Source organism: Gordionus sp. m RMFG-2023, chromosome 3 (assembly GCF_954871325.1).
Source record: "Gordionus sp. m RMFG-2023 chromosome 3, tfGorSpeb1-WG-v2, whole genome shotgun sequence".
In the NCBI taxonomy this organism is placed as follows: Eukaryota; Metazoa; Nematomorpha; class Gordioida; order Chordodea; family Parachordodidae; genus Gordionus; species Gordionus sp. m RMFG-2023.
Window position 1 is genome coordinate 26,106,739 of NC_088777.1, and position 8,784 is coordinate 26,115,522.

The 8,784-nt window shown below is 25.4% G+C and overlaps 1 protein-coding gene across 2 annotated transcripts; it reads left to right on the forward strand.

The window, feature by feature from the left end:
• Positions 1-461: 461 nt before the first annotated feature.
• Positions 462-7,039, forward strand: LOC135926307 (endoribonuclease YbeY-like). 2 transcript variants are annotated; one of them, XM_065462133.1, is made up of 5 exons: positions 462-915; positions 963-1,073; positions 1,113-1,184; positions 6,438-6,605; positions 6,685-7,039. In XM_065462133.1, exons 1-4 carry the CDS (start codon positions 706-708, stop codon positions 6,474-6,476), a joined length of 432 nt encoding a protein of 143 aa, XP_065318205.1. In that variant the 5' UTR covers positions 462-705; the 3' UTR covers positions 6,477-6,605; positions 6,685-7,039. The 2 variants fall into 2 exon arrangements, with proteins under 2 accessions (XP_065318205.1, XP_065318204.1); XM_065462132.1 differs by lacking the exons at positions 6,438-6,605; positions 6,685-7,039 and having other exon boundaries at positions 1,113-1,340.
• The last annotated feature ends 1,745 nt before the right edge of the window (positions 7,040-8,784 follow it).

The window sequence follows — 8,784 nt, forward strand, 5'->3', positions numbered from 1 at the left end:
TATTCATATTAAGTTTGTATAGAAGGAATCATATTAAGTTTGTATAGAAGGAATCATATTAAGTTTATATAGAAGGAATCATATTAAGTTTGTATAGAAGGAATCATATTAAGTTTGTATAGAGGGAATCATATTAAGTTTGTATAGAAGGAATCGTATTAAGTTTGTTTAGAATCATATTAAGTTTGTATAGAAAGAATCAACCAAATAAATTTTAAATAGCGAAGTTTCATCTATCAAAAATTTAACCCCAAACCTACCCGCATTGTACATAATCTAATAATTTTACCCCTTACCCCTAGCCTTCCCCCTTATTTGCCCCCATCACTTCCTATAAATAATTGTACGAATTTTAAATTTTAGAAAAAATTATTTTAAAATATCTTAAATAAAAAAAGATATATTAATTTAAAAATATCTTAAATAAAAAACCAATAAGAAAATGAACCAATCATAAAAAAATAACATAAAAACAATAGTTTTCATAAAAAAATTACATAAAAAAATCTCATAAAAAAATAACAAAAAATCGCATAAAAAAATAACAAAAAATAACATAAAAAAATAATTGCCCCTGAAAAGGTACCCTAACCAAAAAAAGTATATCATGCGGCACGATACGACGATACCTACCTGCCACGCAGCTTAAATATAATTTTATATTTATCCCCAAATGGGGGCGCGTAGCTTCTGCCACTGAAACTCATGACCCTACTTCTCAAAAATTTACAAAAGATAGTTCAAATTAATTTAAAAGATATAAGCTATGATATAAATAAAATACGAAAAATTATTGGAGTTTCACATTTAAACTTAGCTGTTTTATGCGTTGATAATGATTATATTAAATATTTAAACAAAACTTATAGAAATGATGACAGAATCACTGATGTAATATCTTTTCCACAACTAGAAGTATTTTGATAATTTGTTTTATATTTTGGTATATATTTGGATTACAGAACCTGGTAAATTATCCTATAGTTAACAATGATGAGTGTTTGGGCGATATATTTTTAGCTTTGCCTTATATTCAAGAAAGAGCAAAGTCAAATTTTAACAAAGAAATTCAGGTACTATTAATTTATTGTGATTTTTATTTTTTTTTAAAGATATTAGTTATACATGGAATATGCCATTTAATTGGGTTTAATCATACTGATGATAAAAGTCATGAAGAAATGGTTTGTTTAGAAGATTTTATTATGAATCAATTTTGTAAAGATAAACAAATTATTTAAGTCAATTGTTAAATTAGCTTTATATACATTATTCCTACATTTGATTTTTATTTATCCAAAAATTCATTTGGCAACTTGTTACTAAAATCTTTCATAAGATTGTGGCTTTAGAAATAAAGAAATAAATATAATTCTGATTATGCAGGCATCTCCCTTTTTAATAGATTTGTGGATATGCAATACTTGAAATTAAAACATTATTTTTTAACATGTTAAACAAAAACTTGACTCTCACCATATTAAGCTGACTTATTAAGCCATTTAACATTACTTTTAGGTATTGAAAGTTATGTAATTCTTTAACCCCAACTTTCTAATGAGTAAATAAAATAATCAATTGGAATCCATCACTTAGCATAAAATCTACATTCTTCTCAAATAATCATTTAAATGCTGTTAAAACCTTCCTAAATACTCTAAAAAAAGACCTGCCATAATATATTCGAGTCAATTATGTGAGCAAACCTGATTATCTAACAAACACTGTGGTGGTATTTAGTGTTGCATAATCGGCTAATTTTAGCCAACTACAAAACGGCTTAGCCAAAATTTTAGGTGAGAAAATTGGCTAAGCCTAATTAGGTAAAGCTTAAAAATAGGCTTAACCTAAAAATCGGCTAAGCCTAATTAGGTAAAGCCTAAATTCGGCTAGCCTAAAAATCGTCTAGCTAAAGCCTATAAATCGGCTAAAATTAAATTAGTCAAAATTCTGCATCAATGCTTAGCATTAATTTATTTATTTTAGTAAAATAATTTATTATATTTATATTTAATGTAAATATTTTATTATTATTAACAAATAAACATGATATGATTTAATATTTTTTATTTATATTATTATATTTTGAAATAAAAATAAATTTATTTATTTAATGTTTTTTTAATAAAAACATATTGTAAAAATGTAATATTCTTTTTAATATAATTTATTAGTGTTTTTCAATCTTCTTTGTAAATACATCTTTTATTGAGGAATTATATTGTAAATTTTATTAGATAAATAAACAATATTTTAGGTGAAATCTTTTACTTATCATATGGTCCCAGGCTCGAATCTTGGGAATGGTCATGTTTTTTTTCTTATTCTAACTTGGTGGTTCCATCCTTGGGGGGATAATATATAGGAGGCCATATGGTCCCAGGTTCGAATCTTGGGAATGGTCATGTTTTTTTTCTTATTCTAACTTGGTGGTTCCATCCATGGGGGGGGGGGATAATATATAGGAGGCCGGACTTGACCACGTGATTCCGTATTAATATATTAAATAATAAAGGTCTTATTACATTTTAATAAATTTTGGTCGGTATTTAGCAAATTAGGTTGGTATTTAGAATATTTCCATATTCACTTCGTAGTAAACATCATTAACCTATTAATAACATGTGTTAATATAAATTTAATGTACCAATGAAAAGTGACAATTGTCATAATCGTTATTTTTAAAGTTTTTTGAATTTTTTTGACGACAATATGTTAAAATAAGTATTAATAACATGTTAAAATAAAAATTTAGTGAAGATGTACCATAAAAAATTGACAATTTTCATAATCGTTATTTTATAAGTTTTTTAAATTTTTTTGACGAAAATTGTTAAAATAAGAATTAATAAAATGTTTAAATAAAAATTTAATGAAGATGTACCATAGAAAAGTGACAATTGTCATAATCGTTATTTTTGAATTTTTTTGAAAAAAGTATGTTAAAATAAGTATTGATAACATGTTTAAATAAAATTTAGTGAAAATGTACTATGAAAATTGACAATTGTCATAATCGTTATTTTTAAAGTTTTTTGAATTTTTTTGACGAAAATTTGTTAAAATAAGTATTGAAAACATGTTTAAATAAAAATTTAGTGAAGATGTACCATAGAAAAGTAAAAATTGTCATAATCGTCATTTTATAAGTTTTTTGAATTTTTTTTGAGGCCGTGTCCAAAGCTAAAAAAAAAGTTTCCAAAATGCACAACTTTCGTGAATTTTGAGAGATTACGAAACGTGTCCAATCATACATTTATTTTCTATAAAATATAAAAAATGTTTGATGTGCATGATTTACTACTTCTATATTTTATATTATTTGAGGATACTCCTAAACTTAGAAAAAGGCATAGATTTTTAGATGACCGGTATATATATATGATATTATATATTAATTATAGAGATAAAGGACTATTTAAAATATTTGATAGTATTCCTTCTTATCCTGACAAATTTTGTCAGATGTTCCACATGCATGTGGAAACATTCAATTACATACTTATAAATTTGGAGTCTATAGACACCACTATAGTTAAATTTAAAAACTCTATCAGTATGAAGCATAGGCTCTAACATTCATGTATGATGATTATTTTTTTATATAAATAATCTGAATGCATTTATAGATATTTGACTACTGGTATGAGCTTTAGAAAAATAGCATTATATGCAAAGATTAGCAAATCATCAGTGAGCACTATTGTCACATCAACATGTAGGTTAATATGGGTAGGTCTTCAACCCAAGCATCTGTGTTTACCAACAGTTGAACAGATGCTTGAAATATCAGCAGAATACTTTAGGAAATCAATAGGTGCTATTGATGGAAAGCATGTAAAAATAAAACAACCTAAAAATAGTGGATCCACATATTTTAATTATAAAAAATTTAATTCCATTGTGATTCAAGGTGTTTCAGATGACAAAGCTAGGTATTTATATTTATTCTAAATTTTAATTCTTTTCTAGATTTTTGTTAATTGAAGTTGGTTTTCCTGGGTCTCTCAGATAGAAGCATCTTTACAAAGAGCCAATTTTATGAAGGAATAATCAATAAAATCATCAAGATACCTAATCCAAATTTTTTACCTTCATCAAATATATTATCACCATATGTATTTGTGGGAGATGATGCTTATCCATTAATGAATTTTATAATGAAACCCTATAAAACAAATTTAAATGAATATAAATATAATTTTATTAGAAAATTATCCACAGCAAGAGTGTCTGTTGAAAGATGCCTTGGGATTATGAGTGCAAAATTTAGGCTATATAAATTATCAGAGACCAATATTAAGGTAAGCGGAAATAATTCCCCGGAAAATAATTCCCCGGAAAAAAATTCCCCAGAAAATAATTCCCAGGTAAATAATTCTCCGGAAAAAAAATCCCCGGAATAAAATTCCCCTGGAAAATAATTCCCCGAAAATAATTTCCCCACTATATATTGAATTGCTATGCTAAACTGCTTTGCTAAATAGCAATCAATCATAAATAAATCAAAATTTTATTATGTATATTTTATTAATGATAATTTTTTAAACTTTTTTTAAAATATACTTAAATCATTTTTTTATTATAAATGAAGAATATAATAAAAAATCATATAGTATATTTTTATTTTTATTTAATATTATTAGTAAGAAATATATTTTTCTAGCTTATTAAAACAAAAGTACATTTTATTCAATTTTAAAAATTAACAATATATATCCGTAAGAGGGCATTATATGTTTTAATATGTATCATTTTAGGAAACCGGAATGATTATTGGATAGCACTTTTTATATATTTGGGTATATATACATCATATGAAAAACCTAAAAATTAAAAAATTTTTTTACGTTTCTTTGATGTTTAATTTATGAGTAGGTTTAGAATAGTAAAACAATGGAAATTTTCTAAAGTAAATATTGCTGGCGTTATTTATCAAAATCTCGTCATTTTTGTTTTATACGTGTATATTTACGTGCTAAGCATTATGTAAAAATTTTTTTGAAAATAATTTGATTTGACCGATTTCCGAGCTCAAAACCGACCACTCACTAAATATTCGATTGAACAAATTTACTAGTAATATAATTTGAAAAATATTTATATATCTATAAATACGTATAAAACATAATCCTAAAAAATATTTTTAAAATATCGTGGTTTGGCGGATAACCTACTTAGCTCACCCAATGACTAAATACTGAATTGCTGGCGTTATAAATCAAAATCTCTTAATTTTTGTTTATACGTGTATATTTACGTGCTATGCATTATCCTAAAAAAATTTTGAAAATAATTTGATTTGACTGATTGCCGAGCTCAAAACCGACCTCTTACTAAATATTCGATTGATCAAATTTACTGGTAAGCGGAAAATAATTCCCCGGAAAAAAATCACCGAAAATAATTCCCCGGAAAAAAATCCTTGGAAAATAATTACCCGGAAAAAAATTCCCGTAGAAATATATGAAAATTATGAAAGAGGTAATTTAGAATTGAAAAGAAAAATGTGAAAGCAAATTTTTACTGAGAAAGAGAAAGGTTATTTCCTTTATCTACTTATTATCTTAAAAACGGAGATTTTTTTTCCGGGGAATTATTTTTCTAGATTCTTTTTTAATATAGCTTACATTTAATATATTTATTGTGGCTTTCGTTCTCTTCGCTACACTGCACAAGGTACGATTCCCAAACAATTTATTTTAAATGAAATAGTTACATTTCTCATATTTAAATAAATATACTATGCTAAGCTAACCTATCTCATATTTTACTTTTAATAAACCTTTTATCGGTCCGTTGTCTCACCCCCTCCTTCATTATTATATAGGATTTAACTTGTAATATACAATAAATTTATTGAATTTAAAACAAATTAAACAATAACATAAAATTTATCGAATTTAAAAACATTTAATGGTAAATCTAAATATATTTCAGCGAATATGAAGTTGATGATTTATTTTCAAAAAAGATACTCCAGCAGTAGTCCGCCAACATATTTATACGATTCTTGCCTGGAATTTAAATTGAAAACTTAAGACCCCCAAAACGAAATTCTTTACCATTTTTCTCAAAAAGCAATCGATAAAAAATTATAAAAATTAATAAATTTATAAGGAAATATAAGTCTAACACTATCACCAATTTTCAGGGATTTTCATTTTAAAATATATCCGTATAAAGACCTAAATTTTACCATTTTTGAGATTTCGAAAAGTTGCCTTTATACGTTAATATTTTTAAAACTTGACGTGAAGGGAAAACTTAGAAAACGAATTCGAACTCAATGTCAAATTCTGCACCAAAACTTGTTTTTATTTATTTTTTCTCCCATTTTTCTTGTCACACAGTGTAATTAATAAAAATTGATAAAGACAATAAATATTAAATAAAACCTATACAATAATTTTAATCTATATTTTTTCAACTTTTAGGTAGAGATATCAATGTCCAAGGATGTTTTTATCATCTAACTCAATCAACTCATAGAAAGATCCAGGAATTGGGGTTAGAATCATCATATCGGACTGATCCAATGGTATGCTTATTTGCAGCTATGATCGATGGATTAGCATTCTTACCTATACACGATGTCAAACGAGGTATGGAGTATTTAAAAACCATTGTATCGGATGAAAACAAATAATTATTGTTTTATTTTGATAAAAATTATGTGAATAGAGAATTGAGACATGGAAAAACTCTCAAAGGCAAGTTAGAGCCATTGTTCCCACCAGAAACATGGAATGTGTTCAATGTTACGATTGCTGGGGAAAATCGAACAAACAATGTATGTGAAGGATGGAATAATCGATTTAAGCATATTGTAGGCAACAAAAAACCGAAGATATGGGAACTACTCGAAAAAATAAGGATGGAAATAGCGGTTGATATGGGAAAAATCGGCCAATGGAATATTGGGACATACACTCCCAAAAAAATCGTATTTATGCACCGAAACAAACTATTTAAAAAAATTTATGCCTTGATTATTTAGAAGAGAGAAGGGACTTGCCCAATTTTCTCTCTTCAATTGGAGAACATATACGTTCTAGAATTGTTTCTTTTGAATAATATAATTTATTATTCTATATATCATTTAATAAAATTATAATTATTTCTTTTCTGTAACTTTTGAAAAAAATTCATAAGCAAAATAATAATTGTTAGATTAGAAAAATATAATACTCACTGCTGATAATCACCTCTGGATGTATTTTGATTAAAGTGGTCAGCATTTTTCATTACTTTTGGCAGTATTTAATTAAAATTGGGCAGTAAAAAATATAATTTTGCAAGTTTTATAGTGATTTTGTATTCAGTCAGTTAAATTCTTAAAGTAGGTAAATACTTCAGTAAAATAATTTTTATCAAATAGAGGGTATCAGATTGAATTGCTAATTTCCTATTTCGCCACAAAATTTATAAAATTATATTATTTAATAGCTTATCCTTGTAAAAACAAAAAGGGGCGCTATTTAAGAGTTAGTAAACTGTGAAAAGCCTTTTATCATATTTCTAAAAAAATGATTAAAATTTGTGTAAAAATAATTTTTCAATAAATACCTAAAAGTTGATGAAAGAGTGTAAAGGTGAACTAGATTTATTTAACTTTCGTTTTATTATTTAAAATCTTAAATCCTCGAAGAAATTTGACTTTAAAAAACATTTCTATTTAATTAAATACTGCAGAACAGATCCGGGTCACGGGATTTTTTTTCCGGGGAATTATTTTCCTAGATTCAAATTTACTAGTAATATAATTTGAAAATTGTTCATTTTTGTTTATAAAATTTTTTTCTTAAATACTAATATTAAAATGCTTTATTATTATAATTAACTATATATATATATATTATGTAATTATTTTTACTTAGAACAATTAAAATAAATTATTAACTGGCTATATAGTTATACATATTATATAATATAAAATAATTAATGTTACAATCAGATGTCTTTTTAAATTGGAGCTTGAAGATGTTGACACTGATATAATACTTTTTGGACACATTTTACATTTGGTAACTATTGACTTACCTTTTGATTTTAAAACAGTGAAATATTTTTGATATTTGGGCCATGGTAATTCTAATTCATCTAATATTGAATTTTGATTTTCAGAATCTGATGATGAAATATTTATATCCATGCAAATGCTAATCTATTAAATTAAAATATAAAATATTCAAATTAATAAACTTTAATCTTATCTAGCAGTAGCACGTTATGGTACGTTAATTGCAATATGAAAGAGGAAAAAATAAAAACAGCTGATTAAAAAATATAAGACTTTTTTGTTAAAAAATTGGATTAAATATTAATTTTTCAAATAAATAAAAATATAAGACTTTTTTGTTAAAAAATACGGATTAATATTAATTTTTCAAATAAATAAAAATAAAAAGTGTTTTTAAAATTGAACCAACGTAAAATTGAACGCGTTCATCAAAGAAAAGGAACGCGTTCACGTTCAAAGTTCGTCAAAAAAAGGAACGCCGTTCATCACCTTTTTTCAAAAAAACGAACTTCGTTCACGAACGCGTTCGTTTACAACACTATATATTATAGATATTTCAGTTAGTTCCAGTATATATATGATGATGTATAAGATGGTATTGGTTTTATGGTAATGGAAGATGAATGAATGTTTGATAAGATATGATTTTAAGGTGATTGTTATTGGACGAATATTTTTTAAAAGAATATTAAAAATATAAGAATACCTATTTAATAGTTTGAATTTTAAAGTAGCTACAAACTTTGAATCGTATCTATTTG